Raw genomic sequence first — 27347 nt, 5'->3', positions numbered from 1 at the left:
CATCTGCTCTAACTTTTTCCAAGACCACATCGAATCATCGACCTCGAAAATCGTGTAACTTCGTCATTCCAAGTGTGTTTTCAGGACAAAATGTAGCACACAATGAGAAATTTCAAGGTAAAAAGTTATTTATTACCTGATTCATCAAAAGCTGATTTTCCTTCTAATTTCAAGAACACTTCATTCAGTGTTGTCATGGAAACACCATAATTCTCAATGCCCTGGTTGGAACAGCTTTCAAGATCCCTGTAGAGGTCTAAAAATAGGCATAAAAATACTAAATTAATATCAGTTGTAACGAGATTGATAATAACTATAGTTTTCAAAGTAGAAAACACTTGTGATAGGACCAATACACTCATCAGAAACAAACCTGTGCTGTCGACAGTCCCTCACTTCTAAAATAAACGATACAGTGTGTTAGTTTCCAGACCTGCTTGGGTATAAGAGTCTAGAAATTTCTGTTTTCATGCCTAGAATACTACACATGTGGGGGGCTTTGGGAAAAAACGTATTCTATTTTATTTAATGTGTTTTTTAAAAATGCAATTGTTAGGCTTCCCAGGTGGCTCAGTGGCAAGGAAGCCACCTGCCAGTGCAGGAGACACAGGTCCCATCCTTGGGCCCAGAAGATCCCCTGGGGAAGGAAACTGCAACCCACTCCAGTATACTTGCCTGGGAAATCCCACAGGCAGAGGAGCCTGCTGGGCCACACTCCATGGGGTTGCAGAAGACCTGGACACAGCTTAACACGTATGCACACAAACCATACACATATCAAAGGCATTGTATGAGTTAATATGATCATTATTTCACTGATTCTAAAATGAATACATTTCATCAACTTTTAATGCATCTGAAACGAGCATGTGTCATAAATACTAGGGGGTCATGTTTTAAATGCCAGCATTGTTTCTTTCTGTTTCTTCCCTGGTGGCACGTTCTGAAACTGAGGGTGTCTGAAACTTGCTAAAGTACCAGAGATGCTACCTGTCAGATATCTTTCCAGGTGCCTGATTTATAGTTAATATTTTTATAATAAACGTAAATGAATTAAAGCTTCATAAAAACCCTATAAAGTTTGTACTAATATGAACCGCTTTTTACAAATGGTCAAACTGAGGTGGAGTACACTAATATAACCTGTTTGGGGTGACAGGGAGAGTACCCGCAGAGCTGGGCTTTGAATCTAGCCAGTCTGGCTCTGCCGGCCGAGCTTGCCTGGTGCTGTACGTCCTTATTAGCCACAGTTGTTGCGGGCTTATTAATTCAAGCATGCAGACTGGCCCAAGACCTTCCATTAACAGTTGGCAACTTCTTGGAACGCAATAAAGCAAACACATTTTTATGGGTTACACTTTTTAGTGCAATCCAGCTCAGAATGCTTGGGGAATGAAACAGCGTATTGGGAAATCGAAGCCTCTCCAGCCGTTCGTGTTTGCAGCAAAGCTCTTGATTTTCATATAGGCTGATCATGATCACTGTTGAATTGTGAAGATTATAACGTTATGTCGCGGTGCTTATAACACCATCTGCCTACACTGCGTGCTCCCTCGGTTCCCATCCGATTCCCCGCCCGGGTGTGCCCAGACCTCTCCCTGCCTGGACCTCCTTCTCATGCATTCCCGACGCAAATTTCCCTAATGCTTCTCATTGTAGCTTGATGTCGCCCTGTATCTCTTGACCGCACATGTTGTAACTTGAAACATAATTATCATTTTCCTGCCTCAGTGTACTCATAAGTGCTGTTGGAATATTAAACAATAAGTCATAAATAATTCACAGTGCTACGTACTTTGCAAGCAGCGAATGTCAGCCATCATTCTAAACACCACAGTGATCGTACACATCATTACAAACAATTCTGTGGTCTCTTGCATTCTGTTACCTGGAAATTTGTTTGTCCTTTCCATAGGCAGAATATACTCCAGCTTTTCTTCACTTTGGGCTGTTAATTTGGCATCAGGGACGTGGTGTTTAACAATCGATGTTACACTGTCTGGATCACACGTCTCATTCAGATGCAAACTGATGTTTAAAAAGAGTAAGTTAAGGCTGTTCTTATCCAACGCCACCTATACAAAGAACCCTAGCCTGTGTTTGTTGCTTCATTAATATTTATGAGACAAAACAGTATAATCTAATAGAGGGAGCAAGCCTTAAAAATATCAGTGTAGCCCACGCTGTATAATCTACACAACCTGCAGAGGGAGAAGCAGTAAGGGGTGCTTAAGGACAGGTAAGGGGGCTCAAGGTTTGTTATTCGGGAGAAAGAGATATCCGGCTCCATCTTGACTGGGGTCAGGTGGGGGAATGGCGATTTTGTCTCCATCTGTTCAAAATCTCAACTTTTGAATTCTCTCTTTGCAGTAAAGTATGAGTTCTACAAGCCAGAGTGAAGGTGGTAGGAACAAAGAGTGTTAATCTGCTACAGTCATTAAGAACACAGTTCCCATGTCCTGTGGGTCCATATTCCAGATTTAGGCCTCTGAGGATCTATTTTCTACTCTGTGATTGGAAATAATACTCATGTCTCCAAGAATTTTGGAAGACATAACAAAACACAGTATGTATGGAATCATATAGGTCTTGGCAACATGTAAACCTCAAAATATATTAGCTAATTTTATCTTTTGGAGGGGGCAAAATTTATTCAAGTCAAAGTTGGTCCATCTTCTTGATGAGAACATATACAGTTCTTTATGAAATCATTATATTTAAGAAACCCTATTATTAGTCACATCCACTGACATTTACCGAGGCTGGGACTTGCCTGGTGGTCCACTGGCTAGGACTCTATGCTCCCTCCCAATGCAGGGGGCCCCGGTTCGATCCACAGTCAGGGAACTAGACCCCTCATGCAGCAACTAAGACCCGGAGCAGCCAAGTAAATATTAAAATTTAAAGACAAAGTCAGAGACTTTATCTGACACTAAAAAGAAAAAGAAACTTACTGAGGTTGTAGAATGACAAGGACGTCGTAAGGGACTTTGGTGAGACAAACCCCAAAATCAATTGTAGCTAAAAGTATTCTGAGTTTATAAGACCCTGTGTGACTCACTCTTCAGGATACCAAACAGGGAGAATGTGGTGGCTTCCCTAAAGGAGCTGGGGACGTGACAGAGATATGAGGCAGCGTGTAACAGGAGGAAGGGGGAGGGACGGTGAGCTAAACCAGCTGAGCAGCTGGTTCCTTGTCAGGTATTCATTTCAATATTTTTAGCCTTCACTGTAAAGTAAGTATTATTGTTTCACTTTTTTAACTGAGGATCAAAGAAGTTAATTAAGATGCCTCAGGAAACAATCAAAATAGTGCTTTCAGGGCTGCAATAAAGAGGATGCTTATTGTTCAAGAGAAGACATTCAGAGACCTTCAAGAGCAGATAAGATTTGAACACAGCTAAAATGCGTCAGCACACAGACGTCCCACCTTAGGCAGAGTCAGGGCACTACAGTGTGGGCCCCCTGAGGACAGCCTGTGTTGGTTCTAGTTGAGGCATTTATTCAATCAGCTCTTGCCCCCAGATTATGGTGGATCATGAATTAGATCAAGTTAAACACTTGAGAGTGAATGATGTGAGATCCACTTAACCCCTATATAGTGGGTAATCACTAGTCAAAGCGATGGCTTTTCCAGTAGTCGTGCACCGATGTGAAATTTGGACCAGAAAGGAGGCTGAGCACTGAAGCACTGATGCTTTCGAATTGTGTTGTTTGCGAAGACTCTTGAGAGTCCCTTGGACAGCAAGGAGATCCAACCAGTCCATCCTAAAGAAAACCAGTCCTGAATATTCATTGGAAAGACTGATGCTGAAGCTGAAGCTCCACTATTTTGGGCACCTGTTGTGAAGAGCCGACTCATTGGAAAAGACCCTGATGCTGGGAAAGATTGAAGGTGGGAGGAGAAGGGGACGACAGATGGATGGCATCACCGACTCAATGGACGTGAGCTAGAGCAAACTCCGGGGGATGGTGAAGGACAGGGAAGCCTGGCGTGCTGCAGTCCATGGGGTCACAGAGAGTCAGTCACGACTTAGGGACTGAGCAACAACAAAGCACTTGGAGCGAATAATGTGGGATCCATTTAGTCACTGGGGATGGAATGACTTGAATTAATTAAGAAATATTACACTTTACTGGGAAGTATAGGGAGTAATTTACATCACATCTATAATCTTGGTCCAAATTGCAATGTGGGAGACTGGGTTTGATCCCTGGATTGGGAAGATCCCCTGGAGGAGGGCATGGCAACCCACTCCAGTATTCTTGTCTGGAGAATCCTTTGGACAGAGGAGCCTGGTGGGCTGTAGTCCATGGGGTCACAAAGAGTCGTACACAACTGAGCAACTAAGCACAGTATAAACGACGGGAGAGTGGGCAGATTATTAAAATTCTTTGACTTGTCAAAGAAGCATAATAATACCATCTTTCTAAAGTTATTTGGGGAATTAAGTATGATTATATGAATATTCCATATGTAAATATCTTTGGACGTACCTAAAATATAGTCCACGCTTAGTAAGTGATAGACATTACTTAATAGTGCTAAAAGGAGAAAGAAAAAAAATGACAGGGAAGATGAAGTTAGGGAGAACAGAGAGGAAGCTATTGAAATTGCTGCTGCTGCTGCTAAGTCACTTCAGTCGTTTCTGACTCTGTGTGACCCCATAGACAGCAGCCCACCAGGCTCCCCCATCCCTGGGATTCCCCAGGGAAGAACACTGGAGTAGGTTGCCATTGTCTTCTCCAATGCATGAAAGTGAAAAATGAAAGTGAAGTCGCTCAGTCGTGTCTGACTCTTCGCAACCCTATGGACTGCAGCCTACCAGGCTCCTCCATCCATGGGATTTTCCAGGCAAGAGTACTGGGGTGGGGTGCCATTGCCTTCTCCGATTGAAATTGCTACAACTGGCAAAAATAAACATTAGAAACAGGATAAGAGAGAGGCTGGAGTGTCAATAAATTTCTCTTAGCAAACACTGGGTTGTGAACATATCTTCCAGACACTATTTAAATCTCACTGGTTGTTGTTATTTAGTCACTAAGTCATGCCCAACTCTTTGCGACCCCATGGACCATGGCCCACCAGGCTCCTCTGTCTGTGGGATTCTCCAGGCAAGAACACTGGAGTGGGTTGCAATGCCCTCCTCCAGGGGATCTTCCTGACCCAGGGATCCAGTCGCGTCTCCTGCATTGGAGGAGGGTTCTTTACCACTGAGCCACGAAGGAAACCCAAGACTTGGTTTAATCATTCGTATATTCTCAATGTCTGCAATCCCATAAGTCATTCATTCTAGCTAAGAAAGAGAGCAGTTGGTGTTGTTCTAACATAGCTCTCTCGAAATGGTCTTACTAATGGAGCAACCTACGTTAACATGCTAACAGTGATGTCATGCCCCTGACATTTCCAGCACATTCTAACACACAGCAAGGGCTGTACCTTAGATGGTAGCCGATGCCCCATTTCCTCTTCAGGAATAGAGAAGAGCCCGCACACTTCAGCCTTCCGTTGGACATAAACACCTTTCTATCTAAGTTGGAAGAATGAAATAAATTGTATTCAGAGGTTGTTTTTTCACTATTTATTAAAAAAAAAAAACGAATTCATGAACAAACAGTGTATTTTAGGAGCACCACTTGCTAACACAGGCACATCCTAATTCTGGCCGTAAGTAAGCCACGTTCTTTGACATCTGATAAATCAAGTGATATGTTAGTTTATTCTTGAATATATTTAGACAAATTGTCATGTACTAAAAGGATGTTTCAAGTCAACTGATATTCCGAATACACTGAATGTGTGCATGCATGCTCTGTTGTATCCAACTCTTTGGGACTCCATGGACTGTAGCCCGCCAGGATCCTCTGTCCATGGGGATTCTCCGGTCAAGAATACTGGAGAGGGTTGCCATTTCCTTCTCCAGGGGATCTTCCCGACCCAGGGATTGAACCCACCTCTCTCGCGTCTCTACAATGCAGGCAGATTCTTTACCGCCGAGCCACCTGGGAAGTCCCCTTCATACAGGATAAATCATAACACATCTTGGGGAGTATGCTTTGTATTTTATAGCAGGTGAGGTGCTTTGCAATAGGATCAGAATCCTTGCTGGGACAATGCCCTCGGAGATGAAGACACTCAGATCGGCCAGAGGACCATCCACCCCCCTGGCTCGAGGGAGCCACACCCTCGGAGCTGGCCCGGAGCTTCGCTACACGCGTTCCATCTGGGTCCCTAAGTCGTCACTGAGATACACGAAGGAAACCCAAGGCTCACCAGCCAGGACGTCAGCCTCATCCATGAACGGGGTGCTGAAGAGGACCACGTGGTCTGACTTCCTCTCTCGCAGGAGGTTCCACACCCGGTGTCTCGAAAGAGGGTCTGACCCCGCAGTTGGCTCATCCAACAGCAAAACCTGCACAGCAGGAAAGCCCCTGAAATCGCTTTCCCCGTTCGTGCGATATACAGTGAGTCAGGAGATTAGGAGGGACATGTACACACTACAGTGTGAAACAGACAGCTAGCGGAAGCTCCTGCAGCGCAGGGAGCTCAGCTCCGTGATGACCTGGCGGGGGGCGGGGAGGGAGCGCCCAGAGGGAGGGGCCGCATGTATGCGCACGGCTGATGGACACAGTTGCACAGTGGAGACTAACACTGCATTGGAAAGCAACTGTATCTCAGTAAATAAGAATACCCAAAATCAATTAATAAAAAAGAAAAAGAACAAAAAATGAAGAGCAATATACCGCGAACTGGTGAACAAGACAGCTTTGAACTGTGCAGGTCTGCGTTTTCGTGGGTGGTTTTCACCGCACACCACAGCGCACAGTCCCAGGCTGGATGCGTTTGCAGAGGTGGGACCCTGTGTGCTGAGGGCTGACTGGAAGGTTCTACTAGGATTTCCCACTGTGGGGAGGGTTGCTCAGCAGCCCCCCACCTCCACCACCCCCGCCCCGAACCCTGCATTGTTCAAGACTCAACCGTACTTGTAAAATTATTTAGGAGAAATATTTTAGCACCTAACTCTTCATTGGAACAGTTCTCTTCCATTTACCAATTACAAATTAAATGTGATTGCACACCACAGTTTCACAACCCTCCACCTGATTTCACCAGTAATTTCAGGTCGACTTACCCGCGGATCTCCTAAAATGGCAGTCCCAAACGTCAGTTTCCTTTTTTGTCCACCGCTTAAATTTTGAGCAAGAACGTCTTGAATGTTTCCCATCTCCAGATCCTGTAAAACCCGTTGGACCTGACAAAGGACATTGAGTCCACACTTAGACGTTCCTCTTAAAGACACTAACTCCCACTCTGCCGTTCATTGCAAAGGGCCTTGTGGACCTTTTGAGGATGAATTGTGTAGAAACAACACACACGCATGTAGGGTTTTCTAGGTAAGCACTTCCATTCTCGCGGCTGTGACAGCTAGCTTAGGCATCTACCTGTTGCTCCACTTCATGTGGCTGAATCCCTTTTATCTTAGCAAAGAACCTGAGGTTTTCTCTCACGGTGAGGAAACCAAATTGCACGTTGGCTTGTGGACAGACGCCAGTGAGCTTGCTGATGTGTTCTAGGTCAGCCGCTTCTGAAAGTGAGTGATTGTAGATGGTGACGGACCCTGGAAGGGAAACGGTCAGCCTCAGGATAAAGATCCAGGTCTCATGTGCGAGATTTTAAAACGGAAAGCTACGTGTGTCAATACTAAAGTCCTTTAAACGTTATAACAAGATTATTACAAGGCTTTTAAGTTTACTTGGAAGAAACAATAATGTGCTCAAATAAAAATAATGTGTTCAAATACAGGCAAGGCATAATATCTGGAATATTTGTTCTTAATAGCAACCGGGACAGTTTGCCAGTGAGGCACCGTTGCTAAATCACATCACTAGGTTACATATGAGGCTATTTCTTTACCCTTCAAAGCTTCTACTTTCTCATACTTTGTTTATCCATATTCCTTTTACCTAAAAGGAGTACTGTACACTCTTGATGAATTAAAACTTAATGTTCTCCATACATCCAAGCCCATTAGGAAACAGAAGAGCTACTTATCATGACCTATTTAAGCCACAAAGATTCTCCTAAATGAGTTCAACGGAAATCTGTCAAATAATAACTTGAAGGACCTTCTAAAGATCCTCTCTCAAGTGCCTGAGTGTGGCTAGTAGTTGATGAAACTGCTTGCTGGGGTTCGTGACTGAAACTAGGGAGCAGATGAAAAGCACACTGGGTTCACTTGCCCGTGCTCGTGTCCTGCCGTGCCTGTCTTCTCACCTGACGTTGGGGCCGACAGTCCGCTGAGTATATTTAACAGCGTGGTTTTCCCAGCTCCGCTGTGACCGAGGATGCCCGTGATCTGGCCTTCGTATACCTCCAATACCAGGCCTGGCATTATTCCAAGAAGATGACACTCAGAGCCTGCATGGTAACTTTACAGTCTCTGAAATTTTTATAAATTCTCACAGCATCTGTATATTTGGCTAGCAATACTCAAAATAAAACGCACCCCCAAATTCATTCCTTTAAAATGGCATCTTCTAGGACTTCCCTGGCAGTTCAGTGGTTAACTCTGCCTTCCAATGTGGGAGGTGTGGGTTCAATCCCAGGGCAGGGAGCTAGGTTCCCACACTGACTCCCAGTGGAAAAACCAAAAGGTAAAACAGAAGCAATATGTAACAAACTCAAAAAAGACTTTAAAAATGGTCCATATCAAAAAAATCTTAAAAAAATAAAACTGCACATTCTATGATACACATTGAATATATGCAGTGTTGTCATGATATATATTATTATCTGACTAACAATTTTTTTTCAATGAAATCAATCTTGTCATTAAAGATAGGCTGAGTATAATAAAGACAGCTTTAGGGTCAATACCATGAGTTGAAAATAAACAGTATCATGCTATCCTGTATCCTTCAAACCCATAAGATATCAGTGGTGCATCCGACTTCCTCAAATTATTACAAGATTTTGAAGTTTACTTGGAAGAAACCATAATGTGCTCAAATAAAGGCAAGTCATGGTATCTGGAATATCTGTTCTTAATCGTGGCTGAGACAGTGTAACAGGGAGGTGCGGTCGCTAAGTCACGTCGCTAGGTTACACATGAGGCTATTTCATTACCTTTCAAAGCTTCTACTTTTTCGTGCTTGCCTTTTCCATATGCCTTTTTAAGATTTCTTATTCTGAAAAGAGAGGAAGACGTTTTGAGCAAATGGTAGAGGCAGACAGAGAACTCGTGAGTCAAGCCGCCCAGGCTGTCAGGAAAGCTGGAGGTCCTTTTCCTTCACGCAGGTCCGCGGGCGGACAGAAGTCTCTTGGCTCCTCATCGGAGCCTGCCTCCGTCCTCGTCCCATGCTGAGCAGCTCACTCTCTGCAGGCAGCGTGAGTCTGTGAGTGCCGTGAGGATGATGAGAAGTGACTGGCCCAGAGGAAGCGGGCGATGAGACGGCGTGTAGAGGACCCGCACTCCGGTGGGGGACAGAAGCAAGCAGTGAGCCCGCAAAGAGACACGCTGGCTTTGGGGGTCAGACCTCCCTGGGCCAAGTCCCAGAGTCGTGTGCCACGCACACCATCCGTGGACTCAAAGCTCACTGAGTTCAGCAGTAAAATGGGAATGACATTAACTCTCTTGTGTGGTGGATTTGTAGAGTGAATAAGATCCTGTGTGCAGAGAAGAAAAATGCCTGGGAGACAAGACACTTCCCAAGAAGATGGGAGAAGAGGAAAAAGATAAGAAAACGGAGTACAGAGAAAAAAAAATTTCAAGCACAGTGAAGGTTCGTTCTAAGCTGGGTCCTATGGATTTCATCTGCATGACCTTCTAGTGACACGTTGCAGGAGATGCAGCTTTGATCCCTGGGTTGGGAAGATCCCTTGGAGGAGGGCATGGCAACCCGCTCCTGTATTCCTACTTGGAGAATTCCATGGACAGAGGCCTGGAGGGCTACAGTCCACGGGGTCGCAAAGAGTCAGACACAACTGAGCGGCTAACACACACACACACACACACACACACACACACACACAGATATAACCTGTTGTTTGCAGCACAGGGCATAGCCATGGAGCAGGACCTATAGCCCAGGGTTGCCAATTCATAGCTCAAACTCCTGAACTATCTCATGATCAAATATGTGAGGTTGTCTGCCCCCAAGGCCTCTGTTCATTCTGGGGATGCTTTTCCTAGAGCATAGAGCTGCTCTGGCTAACTGTAACTCACAAATCATCAAAACCCTGCTCCCTGCCCACTGGGGAAGACAAAATGCCTCCTGAGCATTTAGGACTTTCTACGCCTCCTCTGATGGCCCCTGATTCTGGCCCAGACATCGGAAAGGATGTAAAAATTCCAGTTTGCAGGGAGGTCACGATTCTCGATGACACAGTCCTGGTACGCCAGGAGTGAGAGAATGCCACCCTTTGGTGTCTGTTCATACTGGACACTTGTTTTCAAAAGTTACTATTTAGAGACTGTACGTATCATAAATGTTCAGAGTTAAAATGGAGGTGGTGAACCAGAATGGTATTGTTTAGGTGTGAGACAAAGGCGACAAAGATGGGCAAATCTTGAGCAGAGATCCGGGGAGTTTCGGTGCTTCTGGTGGTTGGGACATGGAGCCGCCAGGATTGACTGCAGCACACACAGTATCTCAGAGGGAGACACACCTGCCAGAGCGCCCCCGGCTCGGGTTTCCTTCCATCTCCCCTTGTCTGTGTCTCTTGCTGCTTCCTTCTGGGCTTATTAATCAGGAAGCAAAAGACGAGAGATAAAGTGAATTGCAGAGAAAAGGGGGCTCAGAATAACAAAGATGAGGACTGTGTCTGTCGTAAAGGGAAAGGACAGAGAAAAACAACAAGGCAAAAGAAAAGAGAGGTGATGACGAAAATGGAAATACGAAGGCTATCACTTCGCTGATGGACGTCGTCCTGTTGTAAGATTTTAGTAAAAGCAAATGCGGACAAGATGAGAAGACAGTGCTGTTAAGAGCGAGGCTAGCCTTGGGAATTCCCAGGCGGTCCAGTGGTTAGGACTTGGAGCTTTCCCCGCCGAGTTCCCCTGCTCGGTGAGGAACTAAGATCGTGTAAGCTGCGTAGCGGTGTGGCCCCCCAAAAACGAGTGTAGGCTTTCACGAGTGTAGCATCCTGGCAGGGTGGGTACACAGAGGCACTGAGAGGCACTCTGTCCCCCCGACCTTGCCCGATAGAGCTCTGCTCTCGGACCTGCTCTCCATTTCAGCCTCACGTGATATTTTCATTACCTGATGGCTTCTTTCCCGTGGAATTCTGCAGACACTGGTTCAAAAGAGTCATCGGATGGAGAATCTGGATCGATGTCATTCTCGAGGGCCGCACGATCAGCCCTTCGGCGTTGGAACCAAGAAGAGGATTTAAGGAAAAACCAGGGAGGCTGCTGACGTCCATATTCAGCTACATGAACAGGCGGTAAAGAAGCACTGGGTCAGTCACCACCTTGAGCGCTAGAGCGGCCAGCAGACAGTGCAACCCGTCTGGGAGGGCTTAGGGGTTCCTCAGACCCAGCATCAGGAGCTAGCATTCTTTGGCCGGTTCTGAGACAAGCATAACAGTGTAGTTATCCTGGGTCTATTAGCCTTGATCTACAAATCATCCTTAATCTATAAGGGCCTTTTTCTTCAAGAAACCAGCTAAAATGTTATGGTCCATCAAGATCTTAGAAAGCGGTATTAAATGCAGAATACCGCTACGGCTTATTTTAGAAACTTTGGTGGAGGAGGGGGAATGCTTGATAATTTATATCTAATATGTTGTAGACAGTTATTTTAAAGAAATAGAAATGAAATTGTGTTGAATCACAATCATGTTACTACTTACTGGGCAAAATTTTGTCCAAATACAATGTCAATACCAAATAGAGAAGAGCATCAAAAACCAGCATGAAAATAGTAGCTATTATGAGGTACTGGTCGTTTGGAGAATCTGAATGGATGTTAGAATTCACGTCGTAGTCCAAATGGATAAGCTGGAAAAAAAAAAAAAGATACATGTGTGGAATTGAAAAAGGATACCCAGAGCATTAAAAGTTATTATTGTCTTATTTCTGCTAGACATTGGAATTGAAAAGATAAATGAAACATGATTCTGTCTTCATAGAGCACTAATCTGTTGGAAGATACAGGAAGGAAACCATCTAACCACAAAGCAATTCAGGGAGTGAGTGAAGGTGGTGCTCAGGATTTAGAAGGCCACACTCTGCAACAGGGAAGTCCTCCAGGCAGAGGTGAAAACCAGGAAGCTGATACTGGAGCTGGGCTGCCTGGGGGCTTCATCAGGCTGACTGTGGAGGAGAGGGGGTAGTTCTAGAGGGGGGACGCTATTTGAGACTGAAAGGGAGAGGGCTGAAGTACTTTTGCAGTCAGGCAGAAGACAGAAGAATAATTTCTTAGTAGAGGTGTTTGTGACCCCATGGACTGTAGCCCGCCAGGCTCCTCTGTCCATGGAATTTTCCTGGCAAGAATACTAGAGTGGGTTGCCATTTCCTACTCCAGGGGATCTTCCCTAACCAGGAATCAAACCCATGTCTCTTGTGTCTCCTGCAGTACAGACTGATTCTGTTATCACTGTGCCACCTGGGAAGGTTTTTAGATCCCCCCTGGATAACTCACGCGACATACTAAAGGTTAAAATTCCCATTTGCTTTTGTGAAGGTGCAGATTGAAAAGACAGGAAAGGTTTTTCTTTCTCTCTCTCCGCATTACCCGTTTTCTTTTAGATCTGATTAATATAGACTGACACCCCATTGATGGTGTGGTCAGCTTTTACTTTTATAGGGCTGTCCCCCAAAGAACGTTTATTTCATTTAATGCTCAGGAAACATGACCCTTCATGTTATCAGCAGTATTTGAAAACCAGTAACTCCCTAGAGACATTGTTAAGATTCACTTATTTATGTATTTGTGGCTGTGCCGGGTCTTCATTGCTGTGGCAGGCTTTTTCTAGTCGAGGCAAGAGCAGGGTCTACTCCTCACCGCCGCGCAGGGGCCTCTCACTGCAGTGGCTCCCACGTTGCTGAGCGCTGGCTCTGGAGCACAGGCTCAGCAGTTGCGGTTCCCGGGCTTAGTCGCTCTGCGGCATGTGGAAGCTTCCCAGACTAGGGATCGAACCCGTGTCCCCTGCATTGGCAGGCGGATTCTTAACCACTGGACCACCAGCAATATCCTAGAGCACATTTTTGTTTCTTGATTGGCCAGTTCTATACGAGACTGACCTCCTCTCAGAAAATGTAATTCTAGTTACAACATCATAGCTTGTGCTTAGTCCCTTCCCTGGTGGCTCAGACTGTAAAGAATCCACCTGCATTGCGGGAGACCTGGCTTTAATCCCTGGGTTGGGAAGATCCCCTGGAGAAGGGAACGGCTCCCCACTCCAGTATTCTGGCCTGGAGAATTCACGGACAGAGGAGCTGGACACGACTGAGCGATTAACACACACAGTGAGTGAAATAGTGAAATAGTCTCATGAACTCTTACCTGGGCCATTCCAGCAGTGAAAGCAAAGGGGCTAAGAAGACATAAGGTCCACTCCAAAGCCGCAGGAAGGCGTCTGTACAAAGCTGTGAATCCCAGGCTCCCCCAGAAGACAGTGAGGAGGAAGACCACCAGCCCCGTAAGGAAGGGTTTCTTCACTAACACGCTCATCAGGAAAGCTAACGTTATCTGAAAGGAGAGGAAGACTCCGGGTGGCCCACAATCCGCTGGGAATCACCAGAGGCATAATAGCAAAGAATTTCATCATGCAGAAGTATATTTCATCATTGCCCCCAACCTCTAGATACTGTCTCATGCAACGACTCAAATATTGCAAACAGAACAGAGGATATGTGAGCAGAATCAGTGAGAAATGACTGGTAGTTTTCTCTGAGCAAGAGTTCAGAGAGAGAGAGAGTTCACCAACTCACCAAAGACAGGCCGTAGAGGAGAAAGAGGGTGAAGACCACCGTGAAGCCAGTCAGGATGACGACTGGGGCATATGTCACTATAATAGCCATCAGAGTGGCTGTGATAGAGATGAAGCCAGTGTACATCAAACCCCAGGACAGCCTGGCATAGAAAGAAAGCATCAGTTCAAAGTGCTACTATTCCATCCCTCGATTCATTCATTTTTCAGCAGCCGTCTTGTGAAGCTTGCCGTATACCAAGAGCAAAGGGAACACAACATCTTGTAAGTCAGAAAACTTCTCTGCCCCTGAGTTTCATCTTCTACTGGAGAAGGTAGCAATAAAACAAGTTAATGGGTAAAATAGGTGGCTAATTTCAAAATAAGACAAATAACCTGGAGATCAAACCAGTCCATCCTAAAGGTGATTCAACCCTAAATATTCATTGGAAGGACTGATGCTGAAGCTGAAGCTCCAATACTTTGGCCACCTGATGCAAAAAGCCAACTCAGCGGAAAAGACCCTGGTGCTGGGAAAGATTGAGGGCAGGAAGAGAAGGGGGCGACAGAGGATGAGATGGGTGGATGGCATCACTGATTCAAGGGACATGAGTTTGAGCAAACTCTGGGAGAGAGTGGAGGACAGAGGAGCCTGGTGTGTTGCAGTCCATGAGGTCACAGAGAGCCGGACATGACTGAGCGAATGAACAACAACAAAGCTGGATATTGTAACAAGAGTAAATGGGAGAGGTTTCCAGTGGAAGGCATTTACGATGATTGATTTGTCAGTCCTGGGCCTCCTCTTTCAGTAATTACATGAACATCATGGAACCAAAACCAAAACAAACCAGACGATGAAGCAGGGATCAGCAAACGTTTCCTCTGAAGAGCCAGACAGTAACTATTTCAGGCTTTTCAGATCATAGTCCCTGCGGCTCCTACGGCACTGCCTTCCTAACACAACGGTTTGGCCATGGCTGTGTTCCACCAAAAATGTATTATTTGTAGATGCTGAAACTTGAATTCATATAGAGATTTGGTGCCATAAAATATTATTGTTTTCATGATTTTTTTTCAAACCTGGGTGAAAGCCATCCCTGGTTTCTGTGGCTGCCGTTCAGCGGCTAAGTTACGACGGACTCTCTGTGACCCCCTGGACGGCAGCGCACCAGGCTTCGCTCTGCTTCACCATCTCCGGGAGTTTGCTCAGATTCACATCCGCTGAGCCGGCGATGCCATCCGACCATCTCATCCTCTGCTGCCCTCTTCTCCTTTTGCCTCCAATCATCCCTCGTTTTGTAAAAACAAACGGACCAGTCAGTTTGCCAGCCCCTGACACAGATGAGTAGATATAGACTGAACGTAGACACATTTATACACACAGACATTGGACATAGATAGATACACGTATTTAGATGGAAATGAAGATAAGTTTTGTTTGTCTTTTTATTTATTTTTTTTTTGCGATTGATTTCAAAGAATCAGGAAGAAAGCTTCTTTATAAGGGAAAGAATAAACTCTCCCCTTCTGTGAAGCTTGTTTAAGCTTTCTCTGCTACACTGTACCTATCTGACCCTGAAGGTAGTCACTTATCTTGTTTAAACTTCCTTATCCTCTGCTGAAAAAATGATGAGATAATTAAATGCAGTGCTGTATTTTATGCATTTAATGTGGCCACTGGTTTGTAACGGAACCTACAGGCCCATTCATCCATTCCTACGCAAGGCACTACTTTATGACAGCATCAGGTTTAAATATGATACTTTTCGGGTCTAGGGTGTCCGACCAGCTAACTTGTTCTGTGTTGCAGGATGGAGCGTAGCCATGGGGTTTACCAGAAGGCCGACTCTCGAAGTCCCATCATTGTCATCAGTGGCTTCATGAACTGTCTTTCTTGTGCAACACTGACTGATACGTAGTATATGAAGGCAGAAAAAGAAATAACACAGAAGAAAACGAAAAAATCAGTCAAAACTCCTGCTTGGGCAACAAAAGGTAGTATCTTCATATTTATACCAGTCACTGACATCAGGTTTTCCATCACCGAGTGATTCGTTGTGATCTAAAGAAAGACATCGGTGAGCACAGTGTTAGTGTTAAGCTAATTACAGCCTCATGCATTTGGTCTCAATTATAGAAGTTATGTGCATTCACTCCACGTTTACTCTATATGTATGTCCATCATGATTCATCCCCTTGTAAATCCTGGAATATACTAGATTTTGTCTCAATTCCTTAGAATATCCTTACTTAGTATCTTCAGTGAATAAAATTCTACACGCATGTGAAGTCACCTCTGAAGTGTCACTTTGGTTAGTAAGTCTTCTCTGATACCTCTCACCAGAGAATCCTCTGCCTGTGGCCTGCCTCGCCATCACTTCCGTTCCATGACAGAGCTGGGACTCTCACTACAACTATTTATTCCTATTTCTCTCCCCCATGATCCAAGATCCCTGGAGAAAAGTGCCTGCGTTCTACTTCTTTCTTAATCCTCAGCGTTCGGCGTAAGGTTTAGTTAGAGTAATTACTCAGCCTGTTGTTCCATATCAAGTGACTAAATTAATTAAATGACAGATTGATTCAATCACCCTCTATGAAAACCAGATTTTCAAAGCAGTTAGTTTCTTTGAACTCAATACTCACTTCTATGATGGCAGCATTAATAGCAGCTTGAAAAGCTACAAAGCCTTTCTCCCAGAACAAAGAACCTTCACAAATGACACTTTCATCCATTATTTGACAATGAGCTTTAGGGGGAAAAAAAGAAAAAAAGAAAACACCTATTATGATGAGATAGGACAGTCTGGGATACAGGGAAAATCAGAATTTCAAAAGTTCCAAAATACACTCCCGGTCCACAATAATATAATGGATGGTAAGTGTTCTCAGGGGGGTTCACCCAAGAAGAATATACCAGACATGCTTTATCAATGTTCTTAGGACCCGCTCTCAACAACTTTTCATTAAATCTTATCATCCATTCTCTCCATTAGTTGAGACTGTTTTGTTGAGTTTTGTTCTTCTGTTGCTTGTGCCAATAAAGCACTACTTTTTTAAATGACTGGAAATCACTGAGCAAGAACCTTTTCTCGAGGTTTTATTTAGAGGTAGCATAGGAATGATAGCAATATAATTTCTTAAAAAAATACACTTAAGATCATAGGCTTTATTTAATAAGAATGAATCTCACGTATGTTCAGAAATTAAGCTTTATGTTGTATATGTTTGTAGACAGTAGACATCTACCGTCACATAGGCCTCCTTGTGGCTAATGACAATATAGCAAAAAATAGATTTTTTTTTCCAATAGGAAGGTTACCTGAATGGTCTCTGTGCTCCTTCATCGTGGGGATTCTATGTCCCCACAAAAACTTCAAATGGTATGAGAAGGCGTCGTTAAAGATGACTCTCACCGCATCTGTAGAATAGTTTAGCTCCAGCTCGCCCATGCTCTGCTCATCAGGCCAGCCCGAGATGGTCCTCCCTGCCGAGTGAGAGGAGGGGACAGCGGCTGAGATCTCTGTGTGGTCCGGAGACAGGACTGTGGCTGCGGTTTGGGGCAGCCTCACTGCCCCAGCCCTGGCCCCTCCGCTCTGCAGGGGCCGCTGCTGCCCTCTGACAGGGTCCCTATTCTCTACTCGGGTCCGTCAGAGACCCTACCCCTACCCCTGCCATTCTGAGGTCGCAGCCTTGTCACCTAGTTTTGTTGGACACGCTGCCCTTGGTTTTGAGGCAGGAGATGGATGGGCCCCTGCTGGAGCAGTGGAGACAGCCGCTCCAAAGCAGCAGGAGCGAGGAGAAGCAGAGTCCTGTCTGCATATGAGATAAGAGACCGCAGATCCCTCATTCCTGAGCTCAGGGAGACCCTCCTGACTACACATGCATGGGTAGGCTCCTGGGAGGTCAAAAGGGAGTGACGTCAGCCTTCCCATAGGCCTCATCGCTAGACTCTGTCTTGGCCAACAGAGGCGGGCACGCGTGGGAGCGCCAGAGACAGACCGACCCCGACTCGGGCTTGTGCGGAGTCGTGTCCGACTCTGTGTGACCTCGTGGACCGAGGCCTCCAGCTCCTCTGTCTGTGCGATTCTCCAGGCAAGAAGACTGGGGTGGGTTGCCATGCCCTCCTCCAGGGAATCTTCCTGACCCAGGGATCTAGCCCGTGCCTCCTGGGCTTCCTGCATTGCAGGCAGATTCTTTAACCACTGAGCCATGGGGGAAGCCGAATACAGACTCAGAACCAGGCAAAGCAAGGTGATGGGCCAGAGGAAACCCCAAAGAAGTATTTGAAGAGATTAAAAAGCCACGCTGTCACCACCTCCCAATCTTCCCAGAGTCTTCTCACAAACATATGTCTGAATGGTCCTGGACTGTCTCATTTTGATAAGGAATACAATGAGGATCACCTTTTTAATATAAAATTTCTTCAATAGAAGACTAGTAAACAGTAAGAAAATCTCCTTAATACTAGAGAGGAATATAAATTAATGTTAATTAAATCTAGATACTTGAACGTTGAACACAGTTTATCAAAGAAATTGCAAATGAATTCGTGTATTTTGCAAATAAGGAAATTACCATGAACTGCCTAAAACATACCTTTTATGAAAGGGGCAGAAGCCAACTTGTTCATTATCTCCTGGGTGGTCTTGGATTCAGGAGCAAATGCAATAATGTAATCAGAATCATTAAAATTATCTACCCGTCCCAAGTTCACAGCGGGCAGTTGAGGGAAGTCATTAACTTGGTGTAAATTAGAGGAAAACAGATGAGCAAACAGTACTAGGAGACAGGAGAAGAGCCATTCCTGCAGAGCAGGGGGAGAAAAAGGAAGCAAGTCAGCAGTTGTTCTACCACGGCCTGATCAGAGACAAACGAGTTAAAAACTCATAATTCTGTTGGGTTGCTTGGGCATTGTTTTTCCCTCTCTTCCAGTTTTTAAGTGTTTAAGTGTTTCGACTTTCTTTTGTCCTTTAATCTGTGTATTTTGAAATATGCACACCATCCCTCAAGACAGAGTTGTAGTGTCAATTCCAATTATAACTAATAATTTAAGTTTATTTACTTGAATGCAAGTGTTAAAGGCTGGATTGCTTCATGAATGGTCATGTTGACCCCTGAGTGAGAATGATAAAGAAATGTTCATTGGAATGAAATAGACAATCCGCCTCCATAATCAGGAATGAAGTGGTATATTTATTTTCTGCTGCCCAAATGCAAAAGAAGATAGCTCCAAAACATTGCTTCATGAAAAGAATTTTAAAAGCCTTTGTCATCATGATGGTGTTCTAGAATTGGAAATGTACTCCAAAACACTGCTTCCCGAAAAGACTTTTAAAAGCCTTTGTCATTGTGATAGCATTCTGGAATTGGAAATGTACCAGAATTGCAAATGCATTTGAAATCTGATAAGAACACAATTTATTGTTCAGTTATAGGGATCAAATCCAGGTCTTCTGCATTGCAAGTGGACTCTTTACTGTCTGAGCTACGAGCTGCTGCTGCTGCTGCTGCTAAATCGCTTCAGTTCTGTCCGACTGTGCGACCCCATAGACAGCAGCCCACCAGGCTCCCCCATCCCTGGGATTCTCCAGGCAAGAACACTGGAGTGGGTTGCCCTTGTGTTCTCCATGAGCTACAACGGAAGCCCATAATTCTAACACATGGCCTTTAAAAAAGGTATATATCTTATTCACCAGATGATCATCCTTTAACTCTTATGTTGGTTTGTTTTTACACCTGTATCTGTTTAGATAAATAAATTCACAGATATAATCCTTATACTAAAAGAGATAAAAAGACGTAAAACATCTCTATAGCGTAGACTCCAGCTTTTATACGTACATAATCCTTCCTGCACACAGGGATCTTTGAATACTTTGATCACTGCAAATTCACGCACTCCATGCATATTGGTTGGAAGAACACGTGCGCACTCGCAATGTTCAGAAAGTGAAATGTTAATACATCCTCTCTTGAAATATGGGTATTTTACAAGTGACTTTAAATTAGATTTTTCCGAATTTATTAAAGTTCCTACATGAATAGCATGCGATCATCCTTATGAAGCTTACTATAAGCAAGAGTTCAAATGCCATTTTCCTTTCCTCTTTGTTTTTCTGCTCATGGTTTCTTTCGAATCGACATCATCTCTGTCCATAGTACAATGGTGCAAGTGCTACAGTTTGTTCTTGGAGGTTTTATTTTTTTTGTTTTAATTTTGTATTACTTTTTGGATTAAGTTCTAATTACTTTCTGGATTAAGTAAATTTCTTTCACTTTCCTGCTGAATTTTTGTACTTATTCCTTTATGAGATTCAAATGAATTCAGATGTAATTGGTACCTCAGTAGGATAAATATTCAGGCTTTATTTTTATGGGAGTTTATTTTCATAACTTTATTTTTCATGGTGTTTCTGAGTATAAATTCTTAACAAAATTCTTCCAATAAGATGTGTCATAATGACATATTTGAAAGGAATCTCACTTGAAATAATAGCAAAACTCCGAATTTGAAAAAAAAAAATCCAGCCTGCTAATTAGAAATAGAATGTCTATGAAAGAGTAAAGAAAACAGATAGAGTGTTTGTACCCAAAAAAGTACTCTGTCATCTTTTAAATATGAGATGACATAGACTCTGAACCGTACCGACAAGGTCTCTCTTTTCATCCTCCATTTCTTAAGAAAATTCTTGCCAAGAAGCGCCCTCGTTTGCTGGCCCACGCTGAAGTGCCTCTTGCTCATCCTGACCTGTTTATTTTAAAAGGAGAAAGTAAAGGGAGAAAATGTGAGGGTTGGACATAGAAAACATTGAGCAACGCAGCCAGAGAGAAGCATCACAGCAGCTGCTCCCAGTTGCTCGAGAAGCAAAGGGAGCCAGGAGAGCTGAAGACCGCGCGGAGGGATGACGCCGCTCAGGGTGAGACGGAAGAAGACTCCCAACAAGTGTGCGCACGCGTGCTGCACGTTGACTCCTCATTAGACTGAGAAAATTAGAGAATGCAATAGAGCCAAGTGTTCAGTTCTTTAACAGGGATAAAGGAATGTTACTGCCAGCGGGAGAAGACCACACAGCCGTTCCAGCGACTCATCACCAGCTCATTGCTGCTTAGCAACATCCCGCTGTCAGTACTGCTCCTGGTGTGTATGCCAAGGAGATTCCCACACGTGTGCACGCGGGGACCTGTACCAGGATGCCCTTCATAATGTAGAGTATCGGGGTGCAATGTCATCAAGTTGGAATGGATACAGTTCATAGCATACCAGGTAGGATTCAGAGGCGGTAAATCAGTACCCACTGATCCATGAGGAGAGATTTTAAAACACAGTGCCAATTTAAAAACTGGAAAAGAAGGTTGAAAGTGATACCGCTACATCATTTATATTAATTAACGCATGCATGCTCAGTTGCTCCGTCCTATCTGACTCCTTTGCGCCCCCATGGACTATACCTCGCCAGGCTCCTCTGTCCTTGGGATTTGCCGGGAATACTGGAGTCAGTCGTCATTCCCTCCTCTAGGGGATCTTCCCGACCCAGAGACTGAACCTGCGTCTCCTACATTGGCAGGCGGGTTCTTTACCAATGAGCCACCTGGGAAGTCCGTATTAAGTAATACTTCGTGCAGTAGAGAACATCCAGGACAATGAAAAGGTGACCAATAGCCATCCAACATATATAACCAGCACCTACAACTCAACCCCCCCAAAAACAAACAACCCTATTAAAAGTGGGCAGAAGAGCTGAAGAGACATTTTTCCAATGAGGAGAGGCAGAGGCCCAAGAAAAGACGCTCAGTATCATATTGGTAATCATCGGGGAAAGGCAAGCCCAAACTGCAATGAGATATCACCTCACCATGGTCAGAATGCCGTTATCAGAAACACCACAAATTACAAATGTTGGTGGGGGTGTGGAGAAAAGGGAACCCTTGAACACTGTGCATGGGAACGTACATGGCTGCGGCCAATGAGGAGAGCCATGCTAAGGTTTCTTGCAAAACTAAAAACAGCACTACCATATGGCTGAGCAGTGCCACTCCGGGCATATATCTGAAAATAACAAAAACACCGATTTGAAAAGATGCACGCACCCCAATGTTCGGGCTTCCGCTGTGGCTCAGCTGGTAAGGAATCTGCTTGTAATGTGGGAGTCCTGGGTTGGGAAGATCCCCTGGAGAAGGGAAAGGCTACCAGCTCCAGGATTCCTGCCTGGAGAATTCCACCCACTGCGTAGTCCATGGGGTCGCAGAGCCGGACACGACTGGGCGACTTTCACTGTCCCTTCCCGGGTGTTGACAGCAGCATTATTTACAGTCGCCAGGGTGTGGAAGCAGCCCAGTGTCCACCAACAGAGACTGGCTAAAGAGGACGGAATATTACTCAGTTATGAAAAATGAAGTTTTTCCATTTGCAACAACATGGATGGACTTGGAGAGCGTTATGCTAAGTGAGATAGGCGGACAGAGAGAGACACATGCTGTGTGACGTCACATGCGTGTGGGATCTAAAAAGTATTACAAACTAGTGAATAAAACAGAAAAGACAGACTCTCACATACAGAGAACAAACTAGTGGTTGCCAGTGGGGAGAAAGGGGAGGGAGACACGGGGGGCGGGTAGGGGAAAGGGTGTCATGGGAGTGTATGGTTCACGTGTGTGAAACTTTTGAAAACTGTAAAGTACCTGATGCAAAGAGCTGCTGCTGCTGCTGCTGCGGCGGCGGCGCGTCAGTCGTGTCCGACTCTGTGCGACCCCGTAGACGGCAGCCCACCAGGCTCCTCTGTCCCTGGGATTCTCCAGGCAAGAACACTGGAGTGGGTTGCCATTTCCTTCTCCAATGCATGAAAGTGAAAAGTGAAAGTGAAGTCGCTCAGTCGTCTGACTCTTCGCGGCCCCATGGACTGTAGCCCACCAGGCTCCTCCGTCCATGGGATTTCCCAGGCAAGAGTACTGGAGTGGGGTGCCATTGCCTTCTCTGGATGCAAAGAGCTAACTCACTGGAAAAGACCCTGAAGCTGGGAAAAACTGAGGGCGGGAGGAGAAGGGGACAACAGATGATGAGATGGTTGGATGGCATCACCGACTCAATGGACATGAGTTTGAGCAAGCTCCGGGAGATGGTGAAGGACAGGGAGGCCTGGCGTGCTGCAGTCCATGGGATCACAAGAGTCAGACATGACTGAGTGGCTGAACAACAACAACCATTGAATTTAAAGAATCTTTCATTCACTTAGAAGAGGGGTGGGAGTGGAGGTAGCACATGAAACAGGAGTTTTAAACTCAGGAAAATAAATGATCAAAACAGCCAGGAGCTTTGTTTGAAACAATCATTCAATCATTCAGCTGAAACAATGAGCGAGTGGAAGTAGTTTGAATATAAGAGATTGGGAAGGAAATAATACTAACTACATTTAATGATGTTATTTTTATGTTCCAGGTAGCGCCAAGTGTTTTATTAAAATTAGTTCAACCCTTCCAATAAATCTTTGGGATATTATTCTCCCCATTCCACAGATGAGGAAACTGAGGCACAAACACAGGTCCACAGGCCAGGGATTTACCCCAGGTTGCCAAGTTCTGGAGACCTCGCTACGAAGCAATGCGCCTGGGGCACTGGAGGGTAAAGGCAGCAGCCTGTCGTAAGGTTGGCAGCCAACTGACTTCAAATCAGGGAGATAAGCTTGGGTCATCAGGGCACACCCAGCGTCACCACAAGGGTCCTTAGACGTGCAAAAGGGAGGCAGAAGAGGAGGTCAGAGTGAAGCGATGCGGTGAGTGTCCTCAGTCACTCTGTCGTGTCCGACTCTTTGCAAACCCATAGACTGTAGCCCACCAGGCTCCTCTGTCAATGGAATTTTCCAGGCTAGAATACTGCAGTGGATTGCCATTTCTTCCTCCAGGGGATCTTCCCCACCCAGGGATCGAACACACATCTCTTGCATCTCCTGCATTGGCAGGCAGATTCTTTACCACTGCGCCAGCTGGGATATCCCTAAAGTGCTGTTTCAAGGACTCAGTCTGTTGTTTGCTTCTGAGATGGAGAAAGAAGGGCGTGAGCCAGGGACACAGATGCGTCTAGAAGCCAAGAAAGATAAGAAAACAGAATTCTCTCCTACATCCTCCACAAAGGAACACAGCCTTGCCAACACCTTGATTTTGGTCCAGTGACACCCAGGTCCCACTTCCTACCTCCCGAGCTGTGCAGTGATACATCTCTCTGTGTGTTAAGCCATTAAGTGTGTGGCCATTTGTTTATAGCAGCGATAAAAAAACTAACCCCAGGAGCAGAAGAGGAGTCTGAGAACATGGAGTCAGGGAGTAAGACGGAAGAGATCCTAAAGTCGGTCGGTCTAGAACGAGGGCCTCGGGACACACAGAGAAGGTGACTGGGGATTCCGTCTGGGCTGTACCTTGTTGGGGGAACACAAGAGGGCATGGATTCAGGTTTAGAACCTGTCCAGGAAGGAAGGAAGGATTTAGAAGCTATGTGGATGAGTTCCTGATTATAACGTCAGCATCAGAGCAGACTGTGACTGAAACCAAACCGAAATATTTCCAGGGCTTCTCTGGTGCCCCGGGCGTACGAACCTGCTTTGCAATGCAAGGCACGCTGGTTCACACCCTGGTCTGGGAAGATCCCGCTTGTGCAGAGCCACTGAGCCTGTGGGTCTGAGCCTGTGTCTAGAGCCTGCAAGCTGCAAACACTGAAGCCCGAGGGCCCTGGAGCCCGTGATCGACGCCAGCAGACGCCAGCAGACAGCAGGGTGATGAGAAGCCCCTGGCTGCAGCTCGATAGAAGCCTGCACGGCAATAAGGACCCGGTGCACCAGGAAAAACAAAAAGGAAAAAATATACACGGATATGAAACATTCTTGGTTAGGAAACCAGCGGTGCCGTAGACTGGGGTGTCTGGAAGGGTTAACACTGGGGCCTCCTCTACTTTCCTGCTGTGGATGAATGTGTGTGCTGGAGAACATTTTAAAGAATGATGAACATGATCTAGTCGTGACTGGCGTTTTTAACTGTTAAGGCTGATTTTTTTTTCCCCACGGCATGTCCTGGTCAGAAATAAAAATACTATTCACTGTAGTTACACAAAACATCTATTTAGCTTAAATTGCTCTGAGTAGGAGCCTGTGTGATCTAATAATAACTTGGCTATAAAAGCCAGTCATTTCCTATTCAGACAGAATTCCCAGTATTCAGAGAATAAACATGTTACACAACAAATTTCGCAAAAATTTAGAATGATAAACAAGGTCGATGAAAATATAACCTTCAGGTTTCTTGATGAAGCCATTTAAATCATTTAAATACTCAGAACCTTAGGTCTCTGGTTAAAAAAAAAACTAATACTCAGAAAATCATGTATCCCCCCAATGCATATAAAGCCTCTGGCAGCAAAATTGAAAATGAACAAAAAAGAATAAGTAATTCTTACAGTTTGAGAAATATAGCTCATCCTTGTAAAGAGGCAACATTAAGTCTCATTCCTTTCAGCTTATCCAATAGTCTCTTAGACAAAACATGCTATTTGTCCAAACATGCTTTAGTCATAGGGTAAAAATTTAAATAAATATTGGTTCTCCAAGTGGTTATTTACAATACAATATGAAATACTCAGATAATTTGAAAAATCAAAATGACTTGCTAACAACATCCTGCATCTCACAGTTTTCATCCAAGTGTTTGGCATTCCCTGTTTGAAGTCACACGTTATATTTTCATTTGCAAAACCACATTTTCAGAGGTTAACTTACTCTCAGGAAAGCTGGAGCAAGACTCCAGAAACAGTTCATCCACGGGTCTCCGCGGGTCCTGGAGAACAATTCACATTCCTTTTGGGTCACTACTACATCAACGCTTTTAATTTCATGTTTATTGTGAATAGTTCCGTGTAGAACGGTTTCTGAAAAGGACTATGGTCTTAATTCAGCCAGACTGCCAAAACTCTGCTGACATCACGTGGCGACTTCTTTACAGTTTCCTGTTTCTTTGTCTCCCCGCCAGCTCCTCAGCAGGGAGTTCGTGGCTGCAGATGGCTGGCTGGACCCAGCGAGCGTCAGTACTATCAAATCAAAGAGAAGCTAGTCTTTTCCAATTCGCTTTTCTACGCAAGGCCCTCATGGGAGAGCTGACTCCCAACACAGTCTTTTAAAGAAACATAAGTAAAGAAACAGTTCGGAACAGAGCAGAGACAAGTAAAAAAGAAAAAAAAAAAAAAAAAAATGACATGGAGAAGGGAACGGCACCCCACTCCAGTATTTTTGGGAGAATCCCATGGCCAGAGAAGCCTGGCAGGCTACTGTCCATGGGGTCGCAAAGAGCTGGGCACGGCTGAGCAGCTCACACACACACACACACACACTGTGCTGAGCCCGGGGGATGCCTGTGAGAAGCACTCAGGTACCCATTCGAAAAAAAAAAAAAAAAAGACAAATACAGAAACGGGCCAGAAAGCAACTCAAAAGTCTCCACTGAAATTTAGTTCTTAAAATCTGGATATAGAAGTATGGCGAAGAAGAATGTAATTTTTTTAAGGGAACAAAATGAACTGAATTTTCATCTTCATCTGAGTTGTGTTGCATGCAAGCTACCTGCGGCATCTTTCTTGCAGTGGGGAATACGAGAGTCCTTAGAGCAACGTCACCTAAAAGCACCTGCCCTCCCAAGAGCTACGAGCTTCTTGTTTCTGCAAAAGTGCCGGAAGGCAGACTTTCTCTGTAAAGCGGCTTTACTTTCTCTGTAAGCAGCCGGTGGTTTTTAGGACATCTTGTTTTTCATATTATTGAAGAAACATTTTTAACAGGTAAGAGCTGCCGTTCTATCTTTTTTTGAGCATTTCAGGTAAATCAAAGATGAGGCAATTCTAAAAAAAAGTGAGAAAGTTGCTCATGAAATTACATGAAATTGTAATTTCATGAAAGTATAATTCGTGGAGAAGAAAGGTGAGTAGGGGCCAGCGTGTCTCTGCTCACTGTGTGGGTCTGTTGCGTTCCCCTGTGCTGTAACTGCTTCCTGAAAACGCCCGTGAGGGTATATGCTGTGCGGGCAATTCTCAAACCAAGTAGGCTCATCCGTTTCCTACGGGCTGTGATAATCACATGAGATCTTCCTCATTCACCTCCCATTCTCTCATATTTATTCTCTTGCAAATTGTACGAGTCCAGAAATGGCTAGGCTAGCAAAATAGAGGCAGATTGAACTCACTAATGCCTACGACTGCCAAACAAAGACAGGCTCTGATTGTTGCTGTACGGCTGCTGTCTTCTGCAGAAGATACAAAATTATCAGACTTAATAACACCTGCCAGAGAATATAATGTGGACATTTTGTTTTCAGATGAACTTTGTATCTAGGAGAGAGATTATGTCTTCTGACCCCAGTTGGCTTCTGGACTGGGTTCTTTCAACACGCTGGCCTCTTCTTTGACCAT

At 44.8% G+C, this 27347-nt stretch overlaps 1 protein-coding gene across 1 annotated transcript in view; it reads right to left on the bottom strand.

Annotated features, from left to right (window-relative positions):
- The window catches only part of ABCA9 (ATP binding cassette subfamily A member 9), a 56381-nt gene extending 30566 nt beyond the window's left edge, over nt 1–25815 (bottom strand). Inside the window, 18 exon segments of the mRNA NM_001434972.1 lie at nt 137–256; nt 1889–2028; nt 5441–5531; nt 6275–6413; nt 7134–7253; nt 7444–7619; nt 8276–8386; nt 9128–9189; nt 11263–11431; nt 11855–12002; nt 13510–13695; nt 13938–14079; nt 15751–15977; nt 16559–16662; nt 17235–17399; nt 18512–18719; nt 20562–20663; nt 25672–25815. Coding sequence (NP_001421901.1) covers nt 137–256; nt 1889–2028; nt 5441–5531; nt 6275–6413; nt 7134–7253; nt 7444–7619; nt 8276–8386; nt 9128–9189; nt 11263–11431; nt 11855–12002; nt 13510–13695; nt 13938–14079; nt 15751–15977; nt 16559–16662; nt 17235–17399; nt 18512–18719; nt 20562–20663; nt 25672–25710 — 2449 coding nt within the window. The 5' untranslated portion in view covers nt 25711–25815.
- Nucleotides 25816–27347: the final 1532 nt, after the last annotated feature.

Source organism: Bos taurus, chromosome 19 (assembly GCF_002263795.3).
Source record: "Bos taurus isolate L1 Dominette 01449 registration number 42190680 breed Hereford chromosome 19, ARS-UCD2.0, whole genome shotgun sequence".
Taxonomy (NCBI): domain Eukaryota; kingdom Metazoa; phylum Chordata; class Mammalia; order Artiodactyla; family Bovidae; genus Bos; species Bos taurus.
This window is presented reverse-complemented; position numbering and strand designations above follow the sequence as displayed.